Source organism: Sciurus vulgaris (genome assembly GCF_902686455.1).
Source record: "Sciurus vulgaris genome assembly, chromosome: 10".
NCBI classification, from domain to species: Eukaryota; Metazoa; Chordata; class Mammalia; order Rodentia; family Sciuridae; genus Sciurus; species Sciurus vulgaris.
The window spans coordinates 11,146,723-11,174,550 of record NC_136470.1 but is presented as its reverse complement, the minus strand read 5'-3'; the positions used below and the strand labels follow the sequence as shown (position 1 = coordinate 11,174,550).

Genomic DNA, 27,828 nt, shown 5'->3' with positions numbered 1-27,828 from the left:
GGGTTCGCGGGAGGGTCGGGAGAGGCCGGGGCGGTGCTTTCGCGGAGCGGTGGCTGCGCGCAGAAGTTTGCCGGTGGCCTGGACGCAGCTTGCGTGAAGCGTGACCGAGGATGTGAGCGGCCCGGACCGCCGCGGCCCGCGGACGATGCTCACCCTCCTCCGCGCGACGACGCTGGTGCTGGTCGCCGGGGCGCCGGGGCTGCTACCCGCAGTCGCAGGTGAGAGGCCGGGACTGGGCGCAGAGCCTTGGCGGGGACGCGGTGGGGAAGGGACAGGCTTCTCCGGGAAGCCGCCGGTCGCCTGCGCCTTACGGTGTGGCAGCGTGGCCTCGGCGCTCCGCTTGAACCTGGAGCGCGAGCACCCGCCCCCGGGTTGGGGGCGCCCCCTGGACCCAGAGCCCTGGGGCCGCGCCCGGCCTCCCCCCCGGGGAACCCGCTGTGCCACGGCCACAGTTGGCGTTTGATTTTGGAAAAATCCTCAGCTCTGCTGTCGGGTTTGATAATAAACAAGGCGTCCCTGAATCGCATTTCCTCAACTTAATGATCAGTTGCCCCCAGTCCCGGGCGGAGTGAAATAAGTATTGCAGGGATTTCTCAGCCCTCGGGGTTCGCCTACGCTAATAAAAAATTATGAAAGAACTGCTGGGCGGGGTGGCGCACGCCTGGGATCCCAGCTACTAGGGAGACTCAAGGCAGCCGGGCAACTTGGTGAGACCCTATCTCAAAAAACAAAAGGGCTGGGGATGGGCTCAGTGGTAAAGTTCCTGAGTTCCACCCGCAGTACCATAAAAAAGAAAGAAGAGAGAGAGGCAGGACGCCACTAGGCTAGCTTCTTGCAATTCATGATGCTTTGCTAGGATGCTGTAGGGAGATGTCAACTATTGTTAAGATTGAGAGAAGAGCCGGGGTGCATGCCTGTAATCCCAGCGACTCAGGAGGCTGAGGCAGGAGGATCGCGAATTCAAAGCCAGCCGCAGCAAAAGTGAGGTGCTAAGCAAGTCAGTGAGACCCTGTATCTAAATAAAATACAAAATATGGTCAAGTGCCCCTGAGTTCAATCCCCAATCCGCCCCCCCCAAAAAAAAAAAAAAAACATTGAGAGAAGAGAGGTAATTTTGTAGTGACAGGTACCCAAAGAGAAACAGGCGTAGCCTCCCAACGCAGGAATCCAGGAGGCTACTAGTGGGGTCGAAATACCTGTTTTCCTAGAAAACCATATACTTGTATGGTACATGATATGGTATTCCTTCAAACTCTCCACAAACAGTATCTAATAGTATATGGGTATTAGTGTCCTGGTACAACCCATGATGATTTCTTTTAAGTTTTTTATGAAAAATTTGCATTAAACTCATACTTACTTTAATGTAAAAAGAACTTTCCCATAAAATGAACATTTGAAGATGTGCATTGAGAAGTTAATTTTAAACTAGGTTAGAGATACTAAAATATAACTTATAGGTACTTAGCTTTTATTTCCTAACTATATACCAGTCACTAATTTGAGTGTTTTAGAGATGCAGACTCACTTAACTTTCAGAACCTAGACAGTATTATCCTTATTTTACAGATGAGGAAACTGAGGCTCAGAGACTTTTAAGTAACAGCATGAAACCAGTCAGCCACTGGCTGAATAGGAAATCATACCCTGAGAGTCTGAGAGCCTTATGGCTTAACCAAACTGGACTGTTTCTTAGAGGCAAAACAATTTAAATTCTTGACTATTCACCTATATGTTTAGGGCCTGCTTATCAGTTATCTTTTGATTAGCTAACGTTCTTTTTCTCCCAAAGCAATAATAATATTCAAAACTAAGTGCGCTATTAACCCAAATTTGAGATTGTTGGTCTTTCAAAAGTCATAAAAATATGAATACTATTTAATCTATAAGTGCAATTGTAGGACCCTAGTCTTAAGAAAATTGTCCAAAATATAGGAAGAAGTTTGCATTCAAACTTGTGTGGATGTATGTGTGTGCATTCACATCAGACTTAAAAACATAATTGTGTTAGCTCTCCATTGCTCAGATGAAAAATCTGAGAAAAACAACTTAAAGTAGGAAAGACACATTTTGGCTCATGGTTTCAGAGGTTTCAGCTCATGATTGGCCAGCTCCATTGCTTCAGCAGAACCTCATGGCAGAAGGATGTGGCAGAAGACAGTTGCTCACCTCATTTCAACAGTGAAGCAGAGAGAAAGAGAGGAGAAGCCCAATGCAAAATAAAACCTTCTAGACATGTCCCCATTGACCCACTTCCTCTACAGTAGACCTCACCACCTACAGCTTCCACTACCTGCCAATAACACCAGCAAATATGTATCCTTCAAAGAATTAATCCACTTGTGAGGTCAGAGCCCTCATGAGCCAGTCAATCCCAAAATCCAGCACTGCTGCACTAGGGATTAATTCTTCAAAACGTGAGCCTTTGGTGGACATCCAAACCATAACATTCTGCCACTGGCCCCAAGGCTTATGTCCCTCTCCAAGCATCCCTTAGTCTTAACAGTTACGGCTTTTCTCAAAGTCCAGATCTAAAGTCTCTCAACTCAAGGCTGTGAGCCTGTAAAAATCAAAAAGCAAGTTACATACTTTCAACATACAGTGATGAAACAGCCACAGGGTAAACATTCTAGCAGGGCAAACACTGAATCCTGTAGCTCCATCTCTTATCCAGGGCACCAGGTGATGAGATATGAACTTCAAGATGGGATAGCCCCTCTCTTTCCTACTCACTTTCTCTATCCTCCTGGCCTTCACACTTTCTTGTGCGTGCCCTTTCTCGTTCCCTTTCTCTTCCTCTCATTTTCTCTCTTACCCTCTCTTTCTCTGCAGGGAGACACTTTGCTTAATAAACTCCCTTATGTGATTTCCCGTGTCCGGCGTGGTTTTTGTGGGATTTCCTTACATTGGTGCCGCGACTCGGGATGGGTTCTTCCACTGTCTCTTAAGCGAGTGGAACCCCATCTGAGCCCCAATGCCCCAGGACACAGCCCCACCTTCCATTCTGTCCGGACACTCTGCTCTGCATCCATTACCGGACTTCAGATTGAAGCACCCATCCCCAGATTCCTTTACAACCTGCTGTTCCCAACCGGACTTCTACCATGAACCCCTCAATTGACCAAATTTCTGAAAAGGAAACTCCAAACTGCTTGCCCCATGCTGTCCCCTTCCAGCTCGAAGAAGCCAGATGGGTCATCACCCCCTTTCCCTACAGCAGTGAATGAGTTCCTAAAATTAGAGGGGTGAATGAAGTCAGAATTGGCAGTTAGTGTAGAAATAGGGGATCAGTCAAATCGAGGAAATGAAGTCCATGAAAACCATCTATCTGCCTTTGGAAGTCTGGAAGGAGAATGGACGTTTTACATCTCACCTGCAAAACCAGCCCCAGTCACTTGGGCAGGAAGGGGAGAGAAGGCTTCAGAAAGAACTGGAGAGCAAAAGACTTTCTTATAAAAACAGAAACGGGGGAATGTAATGTACAAAGCTGCTCCCCCTGACCTTTCCGGTGCAGCCATTTCCCCGCCTCCCAACCACTTGTCAATCTGTGAACATCCTGGCTAGCTATTGGTTCATCAGTCAGCTTGCAAGTACCCTTCTCCGATATTGGTCCCCTGTTAGCCCCGCGGAATTCACCTGCTTTACTGTAGCTACCCATCTTTCCTCATCTCTCTTTCCTACTCACTCTCTCTATCCTCCTGGCTTTCCACTCTCTCTAGCGCACGCCCTTTCTCATTCTCTTTCTTTTCCTCTCATTTTCTCTCTTACCCTGCAGGGAGACACTCTGTTTGCTTAATAAACTCCCTTATGTGATTCCCCCTGTCCGGCATGGTTTCCGTGGGATCCCTTACACTAAGCAGCTTAGCAAGACCCTGTCTCAAAATACAAAATAAAAAGGGCTGGAGATGTGACTCAGTGGTTAAGCACCCCTGGGTTCTATCCCTGGTACCAAAAAAGAAAAAGACTTCTTTGAGTGCTCCCAGATAAACAAACATGCCGAATCCCCATCTTTTAGGATTTCTAGTTAATAAAGGATTAAATCATATATGGAATCAGAAGAAGACAATGAAGTGTTTTAGATATTGGAGAGAAAAAAGCCAAAAAGTTAAACTTGTACGTCTACTATAAAGACCAACTTTCATGGCCTCATAGGTGCTGGCGATATAAATCAGCTATTGATTTTGTTGATAAATGTACATACACATCGACCTTGATGTTAGCTATTAATCAGGGTAGGGTCAGCTCCTCAAAGCCCGTGTTATAGATAACTAACGTGTAAGCAATTGTGACACACTTACATTTTACACTTCAATAAATTTTAGTGACCCAAACTTTAAAAAAAAAAAAAAAAAGATGGGATAGCCCCACCCCTGTGGCTTTGCTAGTTGCAGCCCACATGGTCTCTTTCTTGGACTGGCTCTGCTCACTGTCTGCAGCTTTTCTTGGCAGACTGTCTGCATTATTCTCATCTCTACTTTCCTGAGGTCTCCATTGCAGCTTCAGTTTCACTCACAGCTTCACATACTGCTCCCTCATGGGCTGCTGTCAGACCAATCCTGTCACCTGTCACCTGGCCTCCCAGGCATACCTTTGAAATCTCAGTGGAAACCCCATAACTCCTTCATTTTGCATTCCTGCCTGCAAAGCCAGCACTGTGCGGATGATGCGAGGCCTACTTGGACCATGCCTGCTGCAGCCTCTGAATGCTAGGAAAATACCATGGTGAAACAAATCCTGGGGCCGTGGCTTCCTAGGTGGCCCTGTGAGACAGGGTGCCCTGTACTCTCTTCTAAAAGCAAATTCTTTCAAAGGAGTTTATACTTTTGCACACCTGAGCCTGCAGTGGGTGGAGACTGGCCAATGCCTGAGATGCCCTCAAGGCATCTTTCCTATTGTCCAGGTGAAAAGTATCCATTATTTCTTTAGTGGCACTAATCTCTTCAGCAAGTACATCTTCCTTGGCCCCAATTCACTGGCTTCGTTTATGGCCAAACTAAATTTTCCAAATCTTTTTGCCCCAATTCTTATTCCTGATTTTCACTGTGAAGCTGACAAAAAGCAGCCAGCAATATCCATGCCACCTAAATATACTGCTGTCTGGAAATTTCCCCCACCAAATTAATTAGTCCATCCTTTTTTAAAACTCAGACTCACATAAGGACTCAAAGCATGGACAAAATGTAGACAAAGTTTTTGCCAGAATGGAACAAGAATGGCCTCTAGTCCAATTCTCAACAGGGTCTTTGCTCCCATCTGTAACCTCATGAGTACAGACTTTACTATCCACATTCTATCAGCATTTTGGTCTTCTGAGCTCCCACCAGAATTGCCTATTAAACACTTACAACATTCTGAGACTTCTCTAGCATGCATCTCCAATCTTTTCCAAAATCCTCCCACAAACCAGTTCCAAAGGCTTATGAATCACGTGGTCATGTATAATCACATGGTCATGTATAATCACAGCAAAAATCCCACTCTTGGTACCAACTTTCTGTGTTAGTCAACTTTTAGTCACTGAGACTTTTTGACTCATGATTTCAGAGGTTTCAGTCCATGATTGGCTGGCTCCATTGCTTTGGACGTGAGGGGAGGCAGAAAATATGGCAGAAGGATATGGAAAAAGATAACTGCTCATTTTATGGTAGCCAGGAAGCAGAGAGAAAGGAAGGAGCAAAAGACAAGATCTACCCTTCTAGAGCATGCCTTCAGTGAACCACTTCCTCTAACTAGGCCCCACCACCCACAGTTACCACCACTTGCCAATAATGCCATTATATACGAATTCCTCAATGGAATTCACCCATTGATGAGGTCAGAGCTCTCATATTCCAATGACTTGCCAAAATCCTATTTCCTGAACACTGCTACATTGGGGACCAAGCCTTCAGCACATGACTATGGGCGACATTCCAGATTCTAACCATACTAATAGTAAACCCCACTGGCCACCAAGATGAATGTGAGCAGGGCATAGTAGTTCATGCCAGTAGTCCCAGCACTAGGGAGACTGAGGCAGGAGGATCACTTGAGCCCAGGAGTTCAAGACCAGCCTGGGCAACATACACAAACAACAACAAAAGAGATTTATGTGAAAGGTTGGAAGCAGCCAAAAACATAAATAAATGCCCATTTATATCTTTTGCATGCTAGAAAGGTGAAACAAATTTTATTAAGAAGAGATTGCTAGAAGCTGGAGATGTGACTCAGTGGTAAAGTGCTTGCCTAGCATGTGTGAGGCCCTGAGTTCAATCCCCAGCACCACTAAAAAGAAGAAGAGATTGCTGATACACAACAGAATCTGGGAAAAATAAAATCTTGCTTAATAACTGTTATTTCCAAGTCTCCCTGTCCGCTTACTAATAAGTTTTTTGTTTATCTCCCAAGTGCCAACATGACTTTTAACTCTAGGATCTCCCTCATTTAGCAATAGAAGGATTGCATCCTTGAGGATATCCCTGAATCTCCCCATCAGATTTCCTCTGAAACTCTCAAGGCCCAGAATTTCTTGAATTAGCATATTCTGAACAGTGTACTATAAATATTACAAATAGCATCAGATCTTTTGTTAACCCCTGCAAATCCAACTGCTACCCGCTGCACAAAATCTATAAATTCCAACAAATTGGATAGGAATCAGGTTAAGAAAATAAGGAATAAAGAAATATATTCTCTTCAGGGATGCAGTTGCAAAGAATTTGAATATGAAACTTAAAATTGAGGTTTAAAGACCTGATGGCTGCCTCCTTAAATTTAAGAAGAAAAATTTTTTTCAAAAAATGTTTTCTCAGAAGTCTCCTCATTGGGTACGGTGGCACATACCTGTAATCCCAGCAGCTCAGGAGGCTGAGGTAGGCAAATCAAAAATTCGAAGCCAGCCTCAACAGTTTATGGAGGCCCTAGCAACTCAGGGAGACCCTGTCTCTAATATAAAAAAGGACTGGGGATGTGACTCAGTGGTTGAGTACCCCCAGGGTTCCATCCCTGGTACTCCTCTTCAAAAAAAAAAAAAAAGTCTCTTTTGACCCCATATTGTATATGTAACTGGAAAATAGCAGAAGCAATCCCAGAAAAGTTCTACAAGGATCTTTGTGGTAAAATAAAATAAATAAATCCACTTGTAAGAAAATGATATAATTGTTGAAGTCAAAGCTAAAAATATTAAATTTATCAGAAATAAACTTATGAGATAGTTTTTAAAAATTAGAGCATACCAGTGAATGATCTTTATATTTAAGAAATTTCTGGAGGCCCAGCTGATTACCCTGAAACATACAAATGAAGTAGGATGCTATACAGACTCTACCTTTAATGGTTTCAGATGTGTATTTCACACAGAGAAGCAGTTTGTAAAAATATGTCTTTGGGGGATTCTGGAAATACAACTGGAGAAGAAAGCAAAAGGGGCTCTATGCCCTCTACACAGTTGCACTGGTGTAGTCTGTCTGGTGTGGCTGTTCCAGAACTCTGGAGTCTTATTTTGAAGACTTGCAACATCAAGGGAAAGACTTCGATGAATAGAGGTGTCTATATTAATATTAGGAAAAATGGACTTTACACCATTGTTGACATAATGATTCTCCTTTAAATTAAATAAGAAAATAGTTTATTCTAAGCCAAATATGAGTGACCATGACCTGAAAGCAGAGATTCAAGTTACCCTGCATGACTTGTTTCTCTGAAGTTCATATGTTACATGAACTTTTATATTCACAGAACAAAGTCATAAATCAATAATTCATTTATTAAATACTTTGATGGGGACAATACACAGGCAAGTTAAGGTAAAGAGGAAAAATCTGGAATTGGATTGGGATGCTATCGTACAGCATTCTTAACCAGAAGGTCAGTCAGAAGGTCAGGGGTCTATTTTCCCTAATTTTATTAGGTGAGCTACAAAAGAAGAGAAGTAAGGGCTTGTTTTCTAAAGGCACAGGGGCAGCCTTCTTCTCAAGCCTCCCACCTGCACCTCATCTCCTTTCAGGAGAAAGAGCTTGTCTGTGTCTTGTACTTGCTTGAAGAGTTCCATTGTAATACAGTTTTTTTCTTCCAGAAATGCTTAACTTCACACAATAAAGGTGACAAGAGACAGACATTGTATTTTAATTAAAGGTTCAATATAGCAAGGAGATATAATAGTTATAAAGATGTGTGTGCCTCATGGCAAACCATCAAAATATCTGAAGCAAAAATTGAAGGAATTGAAGGGAGATGTAGACAGTTATACAATAATTGGAAACTGCAATTTTCACCCCTCTTGAAAATAAATAGAATGAGAAGACAGAAGATAAGGAAATAGAGGTCACTGTCAACAAAGTAAAAAGTCAACCTACAAATGAGAGCAAATATTTGCAAAGCATATATCTGATAAGGAATTGATACCCCTAATACATATAGAAAGTTTCCAAAACTCAGTTCAAAAATAACCAAAGGAGTTGAATTGACATTTCTTCAGAGAAGATGCACAAATGATCAGTAAGCACATGAAAATATCCTCAACATTGATAATTGTTAAATACAAACTGAAACTACAAGATACTACCTGCCACTCGTTAGAATGGCTACTATCAAAAGAAGAGAGTAAGGGTTGGTGAGGATGTGGAAAAATCAGAAGCCTTGTGCACTGCTTGGAAAACAGTATGGAGGTTCTCCAAAGAATGAAAAATACAACTATTGTATGATCTAGTAATTCCACTTCCAGATGCTACCCCGAAGAATTGAAAACAGGGTCTCAAAAAGATACTTGTACATCCATATTCATAGCCACATTATTTGCAGTAGCTAAACTGTAGAAGCACCCAAGTATCCATCAAGGAATGAGTGGATAAACCAAATGTGGAATATAAGCAATGGAACACTGTTAAGCCTTTAAAGGAGGGAAATTCTCACATTTGCTCCAACACTGACAAATCTTGAAAACATTATAAGTGAAATAAGGTAGCTGCAAAAAAGAAAATACTGTATCATTCCTCCTGTCTGAGGTATTTAGTCAAAATCTAAGAGAATGACAATAGAATTGTTGACAGGGCTGGGACATGGGGAACGAGGAGTTATTATTTAATGGGTATAGATCTTCAGTCTCCAAGATGAAAGGAGTCAGGAACATGAGTTGTGGTGATGACTGCAGTGTTATTGTATTTAATACTGCTGGACTGTACCCTTATTGTCAAAGTCGGTAAGTTTCACATTCTGCGTATTTTAGCACAATTTTTAAAATTGGAAAAAGTATATCCTGCACTCAACAAGTATTTGAGAGCTGAGTACATCTACATAAGTGTGAAATTGAGTAGTGCAGATTAAATGACATGAGATTAAGAGGACAGCAAGACCAACATGAACTGCAGTATGCAGCAAAGATTCTCTAAAGGGGTCAGGAACTGGATCTTGGAGGATTTGGGTCATCAGAGAAGAAGAGAGGTACACTGCAGATTGGAGGGGCCAGAAAGGAAAACTGAGGACGGAGGTAATTCTCTTGGTAGAAGATATTTATTAGGAGTAGTAAAATATAAAGTGGATTCTTAGATGGAAATCCTTAAAAATAAACTGAAAAGCTCAGTCAACACGTTCAGAAGTCGGAACATGTTTAGGTCCTGAGGGCTCAGCTGACAAAAACATTCATCTCTGTCTCTCAGTTTTGTTATATGAGTTCTGAAGATAACTGTCAACTTTGAAATCACATCTGTTTAATTCTCCATCAGAGTATATGAAGCAGCTGTCTCTGAAAAGGATATGAAACCAAATTGAGGCTGTTAAACAGTTGAACCTTGTGTTCCTGGTGTCAGTATTACTTCTGAGACCAAAAGAGTTTTTTTTTTTTCAATTAAAGGAGAACTTTTTTTATGGATGAAAAATCTCAACCTTTTTTCCAGGTCTCTCAGGTGAAGAAATATAATTAACACACTCCCTGTGCTGAAAGCCATCAAGTTTTTTAGATTTTTTAAATATAGCAGCTCACCCTGACCTGATCCACAGTTTTCCTTTCCATGGTCAACCATGGACTAAAAATATTAAATGGAAATTTCTAGAAATAAGCAGTTCAAAAGCTTAAAATTGTGTGCCATCTAGAGTATCATGATGAAATGTCACTGTGTGCTGCCTGGGACAGGAGTCATCTCTCCCGTGTATTCCATGGTAGACTGTCGCCCTAGTGCAGACTACCAATTACTCTTATTTTACTTAATAATGGCCCCCAAGCACAAAATTTTATTACAGTGTTATTACAATTGTTCTATTTTTGTTAGTATTGTTAATCTCTTACTGTTCCTAATTTATAAATTAGACTTTACCACAGGGTTGTGTGTGTGAGAGACAAAGAGAAAAAGAGGAGAGAAATTAGACAGTTGTTTCAGGCATCCACTAGGGATCTTGGTGCGCAGCCCCTCACAGATAAGGAGGAACTACTATATGCTTTGCTTTATTTGAATGTATTCACTCGTTAATTGTGGGTGTGAAGGGAAGAATAACACTTTTTAAAGTATCTATAACATATACATATTTTGTTTCTGGTTGTCTTTACAGGTGAAAAAAATCTAAAGCCTCCTGAGAATATAGAGGTCTACATCACAGATGACAACTCCACCCTGGAGTGGAACAGCAGTGATGGGACTGTTGGGAATGTGACCTTTTCAGCAGTTTATCAAACGTAGGTGACTCTACTTATTGATTTGCCAGAATGATGTGGATAATATTTATGATTTTCCCATATTTTTATTGGTGCATTATAATTATACGTAATGGTGGAATTCATTGTTGTTTGTACACACAATTTAACAATATAATTTAGCCAGTATCATTCCCCAGTATTTCCCCTTTCCCTCACCCTGATCCCTTTCTTCTCTACTCTACTTATCTACCTTTGATTTTTTGTGAAATCCCCCCACCTTTCTATTTCTTTTTTCCTTTCAATGGTTATAACTTTATCACCATAATTTCAGATTTGGGAAACATTTGTGTTTTTTACATTTATTAGAAATTTTCTGTCTATGTAGTATTTGTAATCCATTTCTGCAAATAGAGGCTTAGTCAAATTCATCTTTGAAGCAAGAGAGATTTGAGGTGAGTGTGGTAAAGGCTTTTCTAACCCACAGCCAACCCCACACCTTCTCTGCAGTGGATATTCCAGATTCATTAAATGTATATTGGTGTCTGAACTGGAGCATGCCTTGAGGATATGAGAGAGTACCCAAAAAGGCTAATCCAGGATCTTGGAATACTTAACCAGACCTCCTAGGGTCAGGTTTTCCTATTATTTCCATCGTACACAATATTTTAAATTCAGATACAGTTTGTAAACTATATTGGACTCTGTATTGGAGTTTCAGTGTCTTTTCCTTGGTGCTGACTTTCTGTTTCATGGTTGCCAAGAGGATAGGAAGGCAGGACTTATGGAGAAAAGGTTTACAAAGGGGACACAGCTCAGGATGTACAGCCCTGGACCTCCCAGTGGGTGTTAGGACCCTGTCTGCTAATCATGGTCCACTGTCCAGGGAGGAGAAGACAGTGAAAGAAGCAAGGCGTTAGGGCCTTCAGAGCCAGGATCCCACCACTTCAGCATGGTGATTAAAACTGGAAGGGAAATCTCACAGCTTGATTATTATGTGTATGTCTGTGTGTGCAGAAATACATTTTTATCTCCAGAGATTTTCTTTAAATTGAATCGAGTTTTGCTACCAGTTTATTTTTTGCCTTAGTTCAGAATCTTCTTGTGAAACAACTGCCTTAGGTATAGCAGGGTCATTTCAGGTACCTTATAATAAAGAGCAGAGGGCCATTGCTCTCTCACCTACATTCCTCCCCACATTGCTTATGCCAGCTGCTCTAGTTCATCATAATCTTTCACCCTTGCACTTCGACTTTTGCATCAAATGATTTTTTTCAGTGTGTTCTTACCCTCTTTTGTTCTGCTAATGTACAAACCATTCTCTTTGCAGAAATATGCCAGAATATACATTTGGATTAGGATAGTGTAGTGTAGTGTGGACTCAAGCCAGGCTGCTTGCTTTGAAACCTATATTCTGCAGGTTTTTCTGTCTAAAACATCAGGGTGTGTCACTTCTATCTAAAATGGATTGTGATGTATGTGGCTCGTTGTTCAGTCGACAATACCAAATGCCTTCTATGCCAAGCACCCATTCTGAGTGCTCAGAAGACCTCAGCGAACAGGAGAAATAAAGATGGCCCAGAGCTACATCGCCAAACTGCTTTTATGAAATGTATCTTTTATTGGTTACATATTCATAGTTCACATTATATTCTGATCTGATCTAATTATTGGAGATGATAAAGGTTTTTTAAGAAAGTATAAAAGTAGCCCTTACTGAAATAGTTCCCTTACATGCAAAAGCATTTTAATAAAAGTTTTACTGCATTTTCTAAAGTAGAAAAGAAGATAACTATAAAGAGTGAGAATGGATCAAAGCCATATTAATATATTTATTTATTTATTATTGTTGGCAGTGCTGAGAATAGAACTGGGGCCTTGTGCATCCTAGGCAAGTGCTCTACCACTCAGCCACACCTCTAGCCCCTGCCTGCTTTTTAAAAAGAAGAATCCATTCTCAATCACATAAACTTTTTTGGTTAACTAGTTCCACTGGAGGAATTTGTTTATGTTGACATTTTAAGTCTTTTGTTTCTGGTGGTGTAATAAAAAGAATGATGGAGACCAAGAAGCAGAGGAGTAGTTTGTTTTTGGAGAGGGCAGAGGAAGCCCCCAAACTGCACTGATGCTGAGGTCTGCTTAGGACAGGTCATCTATTCATAGAACAGAAAGGGATCTTCAAATCCAATTTTCACTTAGAAGATCCAAGAACAAAAAGTAAATTGCCAAAGTCACACAACTGTCCTTTACAAAGCCAACCCAGAATCTGCTTTTGCCTTATGGGACATGCATTTCTCTGCTTCCATGAAATCTTAATGCAGCCACCAATAAAATTATATTATAGAACCATATCGAAAATCTGTTATATGAGAGCCAAATGTGGTGGTGCACACCTGTAATCCCAGCCACTCGAGAGGCTGAGGCAAGAAGATTGCAAGTTCAGAGCCAGCCTCAGCAAAAGTGAGGCTCTAAGTAGCTCAGTGAGACCCTGTCTCTAAATAAAATACAAAGTAGGGCTAGGGATGCAACGCAGTGGTCAAGTGCCCCTGAGTTCAATCCTCAGTAGTCCCCCCCTCAAAAAAAAATCAATTATATGTCTGAATTATTCTATTTTATATGTAGTAGCTTGGTTTATAGGTATTGGAAAAGAGTGAAAGGGCACATATTCAAATGTTAACAGGACATGAACTCAAGAAAAGGAAATAACTTCTTAAGCTAGCTTTATAACATTAGTAAGGGAAAAATGTATTTGACACACTTTTGTCTGACATGTGCTCATTCATTCCTTTGCTTTTTTTTCACTTGAAGACCTGAGATGGATGATTGGATAAAATTGCCTGGCTGTCAACATACTGCGGGCACCAAATGCTATTTTTCTCTCCCCGATTTGGATGTTTATGAAGAACTTCAATTGCGAATAAGAACAGAAAAAGGAAATGACACTTCTTCATGGAGTGAAGTTTACTCATTTATACCATTTAAGAAAGGTAATAAAAACCAAACTTGCTATCTGAATTGTAGTGTATGCTTTAGTAAATGTTGCCAGAATGGTTCTCTTTCCAAATCCATTGATTCACATGATGTAAAATCTCCTGTCTTTAAAAGAACAAAAATGCCTTTAAATCTCTTTCTTCCTCCCCTCTGGCCCCATTTTTATGCTTTCCTTTAATAGTAGTTCTTAAAGTGTGGTCCCCAAGACCCTTTCAGAGGGTCCATAAAGACAGAGCTGTTTTCATAATAATCTGATACTTCATCCTCTTTCTCCTTTTCATTCTTTCTTGTGTGCACAGTGGAATTTTCTGAAGGATGCTGTTAGATACATGATGTAACTGTTTGAATGCAAATGTGAGATTCATTTCCTTTATTAATGAAGACACTAAGGAGATTTGAACACGAGACCTTCTGGTCTAGATTCAGACGTGCTGCTGTTGAGCCACAAGGCCGAATGCCTCAAGGCTAGAAAGCATTATGAATACTTTATTTCTGAATTAGAATAATAGTTTTTTAAAAAAGAGATTTGGAAAAAATATAAAACACAACTGTAGTTCCAAGTTTTTTGTTTTGTTTTAGAAAATATATAACAAATGTTTGTTGCCGTATAATGGGTTTATCTTTGTTTGTTGTTTTTGTTTTTGTTTTATGGTACTGGGGATTGAACCTGGGAGCATTCTGCCTCTGGGCTACATCCCCAGCCCTTTTTTAAAATGTTATTTTGAGACAGGATCTCAGTAAATCGTCCAGGCTGGCCTCAAGCTTGTGACCCTCTTGCCTCCCAAGTAGCTGGGGTTATGATGTCCACCATCTTGCCTCACTTATCGTTTGTTTGCTTTTTGTTTTAATGAATTCATCAATATTTTATAATTTTATTAGTTTTAATATTTAATATGCAGAATAACAAAAGACATATTCCATATAAATTAAAGCTCTTTGGGAACCTTAATAATTTCTTTAGAAAGTGTAAAGAGGTCCTGAGACCAAAAAAAGTTCGAGAAGCACAGCCCTGAACCAAACAGAAGAGAATGGTCTGCACTCCCTGTCTGTACTTCATTTTCCCCCATTCCCTCATCATCCCTCTCCCTTCGAGCCTTCTTCCTCCTCCCTGTATGAAAACCATCCTTCTCGAGGTTACCAGCGACCTCCACATGCAGGTGAATTCCCAGTTCTCTTCTGGTCGGTCCCCCAGTGCGTGGATGTGGACTTCCCTCCAACTCTCTAGAAACACCTCCTTTTTTTGTTTTTTTTTTTTACTGTAAACAAATGCGATACATGTTGTTTCTGTTTGTACATGGAGTAAAGACGTACCATTTGTGTAATCATAAATTTACATAGGGTAATGTTGTTTGATACATTCTGTTATTTTTTCCCTTCCCCCCACCCCTCCCAACCCCTCTTTTCCCTCTATACAGTCCTTCCTCCATTCTTGGCCCCCTCCCTAACCCTAACTCTAACCCTAACACTAACCCCTCCCACCCCCCATTTATGTCATCATCCACTTATCAGCGAGATCGTTCGTCCTTTGGTTTTTTGAGATTGGCTTATCTCACTTAGCATGATATTCTCCAATTTCATCCATTTGCCTGCAAATGCCATAATTTTATCATTCTTTATGGCTGAGTAATATTCCATTGTGTGTGTGTGTGTATACACACACCACAGTTTCTTTAACCATTCATCAATTGAAGGGCATCTAGGTTGGTTCCACAGCAGTCTGGCTATTGTGAATTGAGCAGCTATGAACATTGATGTGGCTGTATCTCTGTAGTGTGCTGATTTTAAGTCCTTTGGGTATAGGCCGAGGAGTGGGATAGCTGGGTCAAATGGTGGTTCCATTACAAGCTTTCTGAGGAGTCTCCACACTGCTTTCCAGAGTGGCTGCACTAATTTGCAGCCCCACCAGCAATGTATGAGTGTACCTTTCTCCCTACATCCTCACCAACACCTGTTGTTGCTCGTATTCTTGATAATCGCCATTCTAATTGGGGTGAGATGGAATCTTAGGGTGGTTTTGATTTGCATTTCTTTTATTACTAGAGATGTTGAACATTTTTCCATATGTTTGTTGATTGCTTGTAGATCTTCTGTGAAGTGTCTGTTCACTTTCTTAGCCCATTTGTTGATTGGATTATTTGCATTCTTGGTATAGAGTTTTTTGAGTTCTTCATAGATTCTGGAGATTAGTGCTCTATCTGAAGTATGATTGGCAAAGATTTTCTCCCACCCTGTAGGCTCTTTCTTCACATTGCTGATAGTTTCCTTTGCTGAGAGAAAGCTTTTTAGTTTGAATCTATCCCAGTTATTGATTCTTGCTTTTATTTCTTGTGCTATGGGAGTCCTGTTAAGGAAGTCTGGTCCTAGGCCAACAAGGTGAAGATCTGGACCTACTTTTTCTTCTATAATCTGCAGGGTTTCTGGTCTGATTCTGAGGTCCTTGATCCATTTTGAGTTTAGTTTCATGCACAGGAAACACCTCCTTTACTGGCTCTCTTGGGCATTTCTCCTTCCTAGTCTCCTGCCCACTGGTTGTCCACTGCCAATTTCTTCACCTCTCCCAGACTTTTAAATGTCGAACTGCCGCAGGGGCCAGTCTTTGAACCTCTTCTCTGCTCACTCCAGCAGTAATCTTGTGCTTTCCAGGTCATTTGTATGCTCTTGCCTCACAAAATCGTTCCTCCAGCCCCCTTCCTCCTCTGATCTTTAGACTTGTATCACCACCTTTATTCAACACCTCTGGATGTTAAAAGTCATCTCACAGTAAAATGCTCAAATGAAGCTCTCCCTTTTCCCCTTAAAATCTGCTCTCCTGCAGTTTTTCCCTCTCAGTTAACGGCTTCAGCTGTTGGTTTGCTCAGACCAGGAGCCCACAGTCATCCTTCACACATCCTGTCTGTCGGCACATTCTGTCTGATTCATCTTCGAAGTACACCTGGCTTTCTTCACTTCCAGCCTAAAAACCAAGCCACTTTTCATTCTTCATTTGATTTCTTACTTTATTTTCTTACCAGTAAGAAAAGATATTGCCTCCTGATATCTTAACCAGGATGCTCTTTCCAAAACCTGAGTCACATCTTGGTACTCCTAATCTTAGCCCCCAGTGACTTCATGGACTACTAAGCCTATGAAGTTCTTTCACATCTGGCCTCTAGTCTCCTCCCTGATCTGTTTCAACCACCCCCAGCCATTCTAGCAACTTCATTGCCTCCTGAAAAAGTTAAACTCATACTAGGGGCTTGGCACCCTTGGTCTGGGTGACTTTTTCCCTAGATATTTGCATGACTACCCCTTTACTTTGTTCAGGCCTCAGCTCAAATGCTTTTCCTACCTAATGTATCTAAAATAGCACTTGCTACATTCTTCAACCCTTTGTATTACTTTACTTTTCTTTATAGCATGTGGACACAGTACTTGTTGAGTGAATGTTTTGACTTGGTGTTAGAGAAGTGTCATAGTAATTGTTTTGATTCCTACAGCTCAAATTGGTCCTCCAAAAGTACATTTAGCAGCTGAAGATAAGGCAATAACAATATACATCTCTCCTCCTGGGACAGAGGATAATGTTATGTGGTCTTTGGATGAGAAGGCCTTTACATACCGTTTAGTTATGTGGAAAAATTCTTCAAATATAGAAGTAAGCATTTTTTTAACCTTTGTTTCATATGAGAGAAAAATTTGGTGAATTAATGGTAAAATTTGACTTTATACTTTCTGACGAATAGACCTCTTTTTTTTTTTTTTTTTTTTTTCTTAATTATAGGAAAGGATTGAAACAGTTCATCCTGGTGGTAAAATTTATAAACTTTCACCAGAGACTACTTATTGTTTAAAAGTTAGAGCAGAACTACTTATGTACAGCAAAATTGGTATCTATAGTCCAGTGTGTTGTATAAATACCACAGGTAAGGAGAACCTTTTGCTTTAAAACTATATCTTGACAATATATTTATTTTGGAATTTTTTGCATAGTCAGTGAACCATGTGTTATGTGATGGTTTAATAGATATTAACACAAAAGCATTATAGCAGCATTTACATAAGTTAAAAACGTTATTTGGGATTTTTGCCTCAAGTAAATAGTAATGAAAATTAATTCTACTTGAAAGTCCAAATATTTTCTAAAGACAAAATGTTTCTTACTTGCTCAAAATCCATAAAAGCAGGAGGTAGTTGATAGTAGAACGGTTAGTCTTCCAAAGTATACTGCTAAATGAAATGTGAAAATATTGCATCCTGTTCTGTCTAGTATTTGACATCTTGCCAGTAATTAAGGTCAAGAGTGGGAGGTGAGATTTGTTTATTATTTTAATTATAAACCTAACATGCTTTCTTTCTTAAAATCAAACAATACAGAAGAGTTTAAAGTGAACTTTTTTTCTCTTGCTCTCTTACCCCCATTTCTGTTTCCCAGAGATAAGCATCGTTAGCGGTGCATATTTTTTCAGGGCTTATAAGAGGTACAGTTTGGGGGGTTTTGTTTTTAAAATTAAAAGAGAATCCTGATGCATATACTTATTTTACAACTTGCTTGTTTAACCCAATATGTTGGGGATATCCTCTGTATTAGTACATACAGATCTGTCACAGTCTTTTAAATGACTGCTTAGTATTTCATTGTGTAAATGTGCACAACAGCTTTCTTGTTACCTTAATGATCAGATGTAAGCCTTTTATCATTTGACCCATGCTGTTAAGAATTCCTCCATTTATTCTCCAGCTAGAGGAAAATCGTATGCTATTAAATGTATTCTTTGGCTTCTAGTTGAAAATAAGCTGCCTCCACCAGAAAATTTAGAAATCAGTGCTAACAATGAGAGCTATATTCTGAAATGGGATTATGCATATGTGAATGTGACCTTTCAAGTTCAGTGGCTCCAGTAAGTTCTTTTCCATAAATTTCCTTTTGCCGCATGTGTTTTGATTATATTTTCATGCCACTTCAGCCAGCTGCAACTCCTTGCATCTACAAGTGACTGACTGAGAGGTGGGTATCAGACATTGGAAATTTGAGGGATTTAATTATAGTTCCAACTATGCACATAACTAGCTGGCTGATGTTGAGCTCATGACTTAACCTCTGTGTGCTTCAGTTTCTTCATTTGTAACAAAATGGGTGTATTCTAATCCCTAAATTTCTTATTGGCTCTTTTTGTAGGTAGGTACGATTTTATTCTTTCTTGTGTGTGTGTGTGTGTGTGTGTGTGTGAGAGAGAGAGCGAGAGATGCTGGCGAGTGTGGAACCCAGAGCCCTGCACGTGGTAAGCAAGTGCTCAACTACTGAGCTACACCTTCCACCCTAGTTTCACCTATTATTTCCCCAATCAGGAACATTTGATTTTGACCCTGATCTTTTCTTCAGAGCTTACGTTTCCCATAAGTCCTTGAAATTATATCAGGCTACTCACGTCAGTTCGTTCAATCCAAAAAGTTAATCCTCCTGTTTTCTTAATTTCAGTGGCTTTGGTGAATTTTCTAACGATCGCATCAGTGGGAAATTAAAGAAAGTTGGAGAGAACAGACTTCACCATGGCCGAGTAGAGACTAATCAATCTGAGTGAGGTCTTGGTACTGCATAAATTAAATAACTGCATACACTTTATATCGATTGAAAAATGGCAGAGGATGAAGAGACAGGGAGGAGAGAATAGAAAATTATAAGAAAGGAAAAATGAGTTTTGGGGAGACCAGGGATGGAAAGAAAGATAAATACTGAGGGCACAAGAATAGAGGGACTAAAAGATGGCCAAAGGCAGGGAAAGAAAAGTGAGAAGAAGAAGAAAGGGAAAGATGAACAGTGAGGGTGGAGAGGAGTCAATGCTCATCTTCTGTCCTCTTTAATGTTATCATGGAACCAGGGATGGCTGGAGGAGGGGAGCAGAGTCTGTGCGTTTGTGCCCCATCCGTTCAGATGGACACAGACTCCCCAGGGGACTGTGCAGTAACCTTTTGTGTCAACTCCACTTTCAGCACCATGTTCAATGATAGGGCCACAGAATAGAGAAGGAGAGCTGATGCCGGTGGCTCCTGAGTGTCTCTTGGCTACTTGGCGCCCTATACAAAGACTGAAGAGGTGATATGAGCAGGAGGAGCATGCAAGTCCAGACTCCTGAAGCAGCCAACTGACACTGCTCAGCAACCTGGCTCAGGGCTGGGTGGTGGCATACAAATTATAACAGTTATATAAATCAAAAAGGTGAAATAATAGATAGGGCTGGAGAGCACAGAAGCCACTTGGAAGGATGTCAGATAATAATGAGGCCTTGATGTTGCTCAGATGTTTTCAGTGGATGAGAGAGGGTATCCAGTGGGAGCAACAGCAGGAGGGAAAACGGAGCAATAGGAAGAGACTTAAAATCAGGTTGGGGGATAGCTCATTTTTTGTTCCTCTGTAACAAATTACTATAGATTTAACAGATCAAAAACAGGCATTTTATCTGATGTTTCTGTGTCTCAGTCCAGGTGAGGCTTAACTGAGTCCTCTGCTAAGTAATGAGGGCATCGCCGAGATCGAGGTTTCACCTGACTCCAGGTCCCCAGGCACCCCCGCAAGGTGCTCCTGTGGCCTGCTTCTGGGAGGCATCAGAGGCCCACTAGCCCTTCTTTTAAAGGACTCCCCTGAGAGATCCGGCCACCCAACATAGTGCTTCATTTGATTAACTCCCAATTAGTGATTGGGACCTTAATTACATCTATAAAATGCTTCTGCCAGATAATGTCACCTAATCGGCAGGGAGAGGGACCCCCATCATACTCACAGATCCTGCTCACACTTTGCGGGGGCGTATAGGATGTATGTGCAGAGGCGGGGACTTTGGGGCCACGTTGGTATGCTGCCTGCCCCCATGGGGAGGGTGTCCTACAGGAACAGAATATCAGGGCGTGGAGAAGCCAGGAGCAAGATGAAGGTGGTCGGAGGGGAGCCGTGGGCTGAGCTGAACATGTTTGGAAATCATTGGGAATTTAGCTGGGGGATAGGTGTTGTGAGCTCTGTGTTTGAGGAAGGGTGGTGCCTGCACTGTACGTGGAGCCCTGGGCCCAGGCAACACAGCATGAGGAAACGAGTCAGGAGGCTCTTGCGGTTCTAGGCCTAAACTGGACACTCTTTGCAGTTGGTTTGAGAGGCAGTTTCTTAGCATCCCCAGCCTCAGTTGGGTGCCTGACCTTGGTTTTGGCGCAGCATAGCTCTGGGCAGTGCATTTGTGTTACGCAGGGGTGTGTGCAGATGTGTTCAGCAACTGACTCTCCGAAAGGGAAGAGCCCTATTTGGAGTGTTGATTGAATTTTGTGATGATGTCCACTTTCAAACCATTAGCATCCTGTTCCTCAACATGGAGCTGGAAAGATACGCGGAGTTGGACACTGGTATGCAGGATTTTTACCATGTAGATACAATAGACATAAATGGCCTCAAGTACATAGATGATAAAGTATAGTAAAATCTCTAGGACAAGATGCAGTTTAAATATGTATTATCTTTGTCTCTAATACAATTTTTATTTGTAAGATTATATACTTAGATTTTTAATAAAGGTTCTATTTAAAAACCATCTTGGAGCATTCCTGAAATTTTACAAGTTGTCTTTGCACATGGTACAAGCCACCTCTGACACACACCACCACTTTGTCACACTCGGGAGCACTCTTTAGCTTTCTTTTGTGTTAGATAGACACATCTTGTGAGTTCCCAGGGTGTGGGAGCTGATTGTTCATGTGTCTTTAGCCTCTAACAGAGCATCTAGCATACTGTAAGTATTCAGTTCATATTTACTAAATTAATGTGTTTGAATTTTTAAAAAAATTTTGTCTTACAGTGGCTTTTTAAAAGTTATTTCTGGGACCAGTTTACATAAATGGGAACAAATACCTAACTGTGAACACATCAAAATTACATATTGTGTCTTTCTTCGAAAACTTCTCCCAAAAGGAATTTACTATCTCCGGGTACAAGCATCTAATGGAAATAGCACATCTTTTTGGTCTCAAGAGAAAAAATTAAATACTGCAATATACAGTAAGCCAGTGTTTCTTTCATGAGATTATAATTCTCCGTTTTTGTGCAAATTCTTAAAATTGTTTTAAAATGTGTAATCACACATTATATCTTTACAAATTTTTTTTCTAGCCATCATACCTCCTCCAGTCATTAGCATGAAACCTGTTAATGATTCACTGCGTGTCTATGTCAATGCTCCAGAAGTCCCGCTAATTTATGAAATTAGTTTTTGGGAAAACAATTCAAATACTGAGGTAATTATACATAGTATAATTTTGTATTTGGAAAGTTAAAGCTTACATTTAAAATTTGGGAAATATTAGACTCTTAAGATTGTATTTAACTGTGTGCCTATTTGCAGTATGATGAATATCAGCATTTTTCCTTGTTTTTGTCTGGTAGAGTTGTGGATTACTTGTGTCTGAGTCTCAGTTTGCTTTTAAAATAGATTCCTGAGCCCATTGCCACTGAATTAGAACCATTCTTAACACATTCCTAGATGTTCTCAAGCAGGGCTTCTCTACACTATTGCACTGGGGCCAGATAATCCCTGCGACAGAGCCACCATATGCTTTATAGGATGCTTAGCAGCGTCTCTGGGCTCTACCTACTAGATGCCAGTAGCACTTCCTCCCAGTCATGACCACCAAAAACATCGCTGGACATTGTCAAATGTCCCCTGGTGACACCTCTAAGGGGACAAAATTGGTTCTTAATGGGCAAAAAATATCATGGAAAGCATGCCTCCAAAGTTTAACTTTATTCCTTAGTGTTTAATTTCATGTTGGGGAGGAATTTTTAAAAATTATCTAAAAAAGTCTCTGCAGAGAAGTCATAATGAAAAAAATGTTGAGAAACACTGGCAAACACTGCAATTCAGAATCCATAGACAGAATTGATAACATCACATCAGGGTATCCACACAATTCCTTATGGAGTTACAATCAAGGAATCAACTTCATATACTCAGTGCTGGTAAATTCTGTAACTTTACTTCATTTTCTGTTGGAAACTTGAAGCAAATTCCAGTGACTTGAATGCTTTCATTTTAGTTATCTGACCATAGCTTAATTTAGACCATTGAGAAGTATCATCAGTTTTCAGCTGTCCTGAGATTAGACAAATCTGAATTTGTGTACCACACTTACACATCATTTAATTAATCTTAAGCAAGGTGTTTCACCTCTTCGAGACTTTATTTCATCTGCTCAAAAGTGGCAGTGATCATGGCAGCCAAATTTTACAAAATGCTATTTCTAAGATTTGAAATAAAATACCTAGCACATAGCTCTGACAAACAGTAGAGGTTCAGTCATTTGTAGTTGCCCTCCTATCCCATATTGGAGACATCAGTCATTATAACAGCGACTCATTTATCGAATACTTGGAATTATTTATCAGGTATCATACTAAGTATTTTACGTGAATTGCTTTAATCATTCTTCAGAACTACACTGCCACACCATACAGTTAAATTGTTCAGCAAGTACTTAGGATGGCACAGTCGCTGCCTCCTTGAAGTTGGCCCTTAAGTGTGCCAGCACAACTTGGCTTGGCACTTGTGCTTCTCCTTGTGCTTTGCTTGGAGAAAGGCATTTATCTAATAGTCAGTGGTCCAAGGAGGACAAGAGACTAGTGGGTTGGGAAGCCTGGACCTCAGTGGGGGCTCCCCCTGTCAACCTGTAGACTGAGAAAAATAAGTAATTACATTTGGAGCCACTGAATGCTGAACTGGCTTCGATATTGTGGCAATAGCTGACTAACATAGATAAGAGCAAAATTTGTACTTATTTTTCAGCTCAGGAAATAAGGCAGCAAGCAATGAAATAACCTGCACAAGGCCACACAGCCGTAATGATACTTCAGCACAGGCAGTTGGGGTTAGAATCCCTACCATTAGCCATTCTGTCATTAATAGCAAGTAAGCCAAAGCAGCATGGGCTCATTAAATAAATCAGAGCTACCTTAGGAATGTGTTATGTGCTTTTCTGATAGCATTTTTAACTTTCTGATTTGGTTATATTGGGTTGTTCAAAACAAACGTATTTCTTTTCACTTTTTTGTGTTTTTTTTTTTTTTTGCAGTGCTGGGGATAGAATCCAGGGCCTCATGCATGTTAGTCAAGTGATCTACCACTGAGCCACTTTCCCAGCCCACAAATTTATATTTCTTAAACACACACCAACTGAATGTTTAAGAGAGGCCAACTGAGTGTTTCGAGAGGCCAATCTTAAATCGAATGTAAAATAATTCAGAGATATCCCCTCTGATTTCATGAGCTAACTAAACTTTATCAATGACTTAATTATTTTTGTAGAGAAAATATCAAGGAGGAAAAACCGATTTTACTATTGCCAACTTGCAGCCACTGACTGTGTATTGTGTCAAAGCGAGAGCACACTTTGTGAGTGAATCGTGGAATAAAAGCAGTATTTTTAGCGATATAGTGTGCGAGAAAACAAAACCAGGTCAGATCTCTTTTTTGTATCTTTTTTCAAATGTAACTAGACTTAATAAAATCATACATTGGAAATTGTAAATTATTTGCTTTTCGCTACAAAAGATAGAACATTTTCTTCATGTTCTTTTCATGAACTACTGAATCAAAAGTAAACCTTCAAGATAAGTCTTTCAGTTTTAGAAAATATTTATAGTGTTCAACTCAATTTGGTGTTTTTAATGCTTTATATTTCATCCAGTGTCCACATAATTAATCTCTTTTTAATTGTTGCTTTTGGTATTTAGTAAGACTATAAGTTTTTTATTTTTCTCATAATCTTTAATGATCATGTCTTTTTTTATGTGCAAGTGGTTTCATCTCATTTTGTTGAGCTGACTGATAGAGGCTTAGTCACAGAATCTTTTTAAATTCTGATAGTCACATGTTGTAGAAGTGCTGGAGAACTTTCGCCTGCTGGGGCCCATACGTTGATATCATCTTCCTCCCCAAGGACCTCTTAGATCAGTCCCCAGGTGATCTGTAAAGGTCAGGTCATTGCCCACAGTTGCACTGGTATTCAGTGTTACCAGAAATACTTTTAGAGGTATTTAATAGATTTTATATTTCCTTTCATATGGCTAGTTTCATATTAATGCATTTGTGTGTCAAAACATACATTGATGCAAAACATCGTTTATATATTTTTAGGAAATTCTTACAAAAGCTGGGTGATAGCTGGAATTTGCATTGCAGCAGTTTTTATCGTAGTTATCATTTACATTATGAAGAACCTCCTGAGATGTTTCAATTATGTGTTCTTCCCATCACTTAAACCTCCCTCCAATATTGATAAGGTATGTTACTCTTCTTTATCAACCTAGGAAATATATTTGCTTTCAACAAAATACAAAAATTTTCTTGATATCCAGAAAACAATACAGACAAATGTGGGTATTTTCTTCAAAGTTTCAGTAAATGAACTTTAGAAACAGTCCCTTAATAACAGCACAGTAAGATTTGTCCTTAATCTGTATTTCTGGCAGTTTGGTTATTATGGCATTTATTTTACTACTAAAAGTCTTTGGGATTCTTCACAGTATATCAAAAAGAATTGTTCTATCCGTATATTATGTATATTCATTCCAAGAATGAAATCACAAAAGGCAGAATCATCAAAAGCACAAGTTTCCTCGCAGACTTGTCTGTGTTTGGTTTGGCACTCCTGTAAGAGTGGCAAGAGCGCTGGATGTGGAAGGCCCAAAGGCAGGCTGCCTGGGGACAGTGTTCCCGCAGGGCAAGGCTCAGGCTGGCCTTGAGAAGCAGTGTGGTTAAGAGCCTAGGCATGGAGTTGGAATTGTGATGAGCTGTGACATAGCCACGCTTACAAGCTATGTGAAGTCGAGTGAGTCACTTAAGAGTAGAAGGGCAGGCAAGTACCCTTGGGCTCTGCAGGGGAGCCAGGCTCACTAACCCTCAGAGTCATGAGCAGTGAAGGAGCTACGTCAGGAACGGCTCAGCACTCCAAGAATGCTCGGTACATCTTCACTAGCTTACTCTTAGATTCCTGAGTTTTTAAATATCACTTTTATGTACTCTAATATTCCCAGCTATTGTTTTAAATAGACTTTAAAATAGCTAATTATAAAATTCTTAGTCAAACAGGAAAACCTTAATTTGTCAGTTGTGCTGCTTCTGGGTGCCTTTGGGTTGGATATAACATTTGGTATTATTTGAAAATGAATGTCCTTGCTCCCTTGCCCTCCCTTTGCAGCCCCTCCTAGGCTGCTACCAGACCTGCTCCAAGGCACAGTGTGCCCCCTTACATGCTCTTCTTAGACTCACTGGAAAAATAGTAAGATACATGAGCTTCCTGATTTTATTCCAAACCTGACAATGTAATTGATATATTCTTCCTGACTTTTTAATTTGCATGATGAAAGAGAAGTTTTCTAAATGGAAAACTAAAGCTATTAGAGCTATGAAACTAATTTTTATTATTTTAAATAATCCATCTCTATTCCTTCCTTTTTTTTAAATTAGTATTTGTCCGAACAGCCATTAAAGAATCTTCTACTTCTGACAACTGAGGAACAAATTGAAAGGTGTTCTATAATTGAAAACACAAACACAAATACTATAATGAAGGAAACTAATCAAATTGATGAGGATCACAAAAGGTACAATTCCCAAACCAGTCAAGATTCAGGAAACTATTCTAATGAAGATGAAAATACGGGAAGTAAAGCAAGTGAAGAACTTCTGCAACTGGAAACTGGGTCCCCAGAAACAAACTCTTAAAATGCTCATTGCCATGTGGAGTTCGTGCTGGAACTTAAGCTCCTTATGCCTGTAAAGAGGATGTTTGCTTCTTGGGGAAGGAAAAACACCTTCAGATCACAGTTCCTAGAAATATAGCAGGCATTTAACTATTTAAAAATGAAATCACAGGAGTTTGGAGAAATGTGTTCTACCTGTTTGTCATCAAGCCTGTCTTGGATACAATGAGCAATTCAGGAAGGTGGCCAGGGTCTTTCCAATGGTAGCTCAAGTACCACGGTGCTGTTTTATGGCTAAAGACAGTGTTTGTGTTCCTGTCAGTACTGACATGAATGCTGCTGGTTGCTGCATGTGGTATTTGTTCTCCACTCCCAATAACATCTCATTATTTCTCGGGAGATATTAGAACATTTGGTCTTTTGTTAGGCCCTTAGGAATAGTCTTTAGAATAGTCTGAATAACATTATCCCCTGGTTTTCTGAAAAGCACCTTGTCCTGAAAGACAACCACAAATGCCAGAAAAATAGTCCTTCAAAATGTTCAGGGGAATTCTTTGCAACGTCCTGCAGTATTGTGCAGCTACCTGTCCATCCCTTACATGGTTTAGGATTAAAACCAGGTAATCTTTACTATGCATTAAGACTTCCTGATTCATAACTCATTAGAGCTCTTGGCAGTCACTGATGTTGTCAGGTAGAATTAGAGAAGCCGTCGTTATATTTTAAAATCTCAGTGTACACTTATAAGGCACAACAGACATAGGTCATCCTATGATCAGAAAATTCCAGTGATGGAAAAGAAGGAGAGAGAAGTGGAATCATTCAGTAGGAAAGCAAGTAAATTTGGTTAAAAACAAAAAAACAAGAATTTGTCTAGTCAACTTCTAATTATTAACCCACTGTATTTTTATGGCTTATCTGTTACTTCTCATACCAGGAAAACTTCTCTATATTGTCTAGCAGTATTCAGATGCCCTTCTGTTCAGCCTGAATGTACTCAAGAAAATGCAAATCATTTAATATGAACATGAAGGAGAAAACACAATGAGGAAGAAAAGCCTAAAATTTTGAAAATTATATAGTGCTTTCCAAAGGCACTAGAGCTTATTTTTAAATTACTTAAAATTCAGGATTATCCATGGATGCCTTTTGCAGCAGAAAGTCTAGAAATTCTGGTGACCTCTAGGGCAGAACTCTCACCAGTTGCTGCGGCAGGAACCACTGAGAGAGAAAAACACATGGCATGCGAGGGCGTGCTGGGCATGCATCACTAAGGCCGGTCCTGTTCACATCGTCATCTCTGTTGGGGAACACCATCATCCAGGAGGAGGGACCGGCTGGCAGGGCCGTGGTGCTCAGCATGTCCTAGGCACCTGCGTGAGCATGCACCCCACACCATGTGCTTCTGTCCCTGTAGACTGGTTCCCGAGTCATCCCAGCAGAGCACCAAGGCCATGGAAGAGGCCCGAGGGTCACCACTGAGACCCCAGAAGACTCTCTCCATCTTCCTGACCAGAGGCACTCGGCT

General features: G+C 40.3%; 1 protein-coding gene across 1 annotated transcript; it reads left to right on the top strand.

Moving 5' to 3' along the window:
• IFNAR1 (interferon alpha and beta receptor subunit 1) lies at positions 1-27,168 on the top strand. The gene is made up of 11 exons (XM_079101349.1): positions 1-218; positions 10,519-10,642; positions 13,409-13,587; positions 17,068-17,225; positions 17,352-17,493; positions 18,354-18,468; positions 21,403-21,602; positions 21,714-21,838; positions 23,902-24,052; positions 24,733-24,878; positions 26,065-27,168. Exons 1-11 carry the CDS (start codon positions 146-148, stop codon positions 26,320-26,322), a joined length of 1,671 nt encoding a protein of 556 aa, XP_078957475.1. The 5' UTR covers positions 1-145; the 3' UTR covers positions 26,323-27,168.
• The last annotated feature ends 660 nt before the right edge of the window (positions 27,169-27,828 follow it).

Bases quoted from the DNA above. Each gene is read 5' to 3' on its own strand.
- IFNAR1 (XM_079101349.1), top strand. From the start codon at position 146: ATGCTCACCCTCCTCCGCGCGACGACGCTGGTGCTGGTCGCCGGGGCG. The intron at 219-10,518 runs GTGAGAGGCCGG...TTGTCTTTACAG, and splicing joins GCTGCTACCCGCAGTCGCAG to GTGAAAAAAATCTAAAGCCT. The intron at 21,603-21,713 runs GTAAGCCAGTGT...TTTTTTTTCTAG, and splicing joins ATTAAATACTGCAATATACA to CCATCATACCTCCTCCAGTC.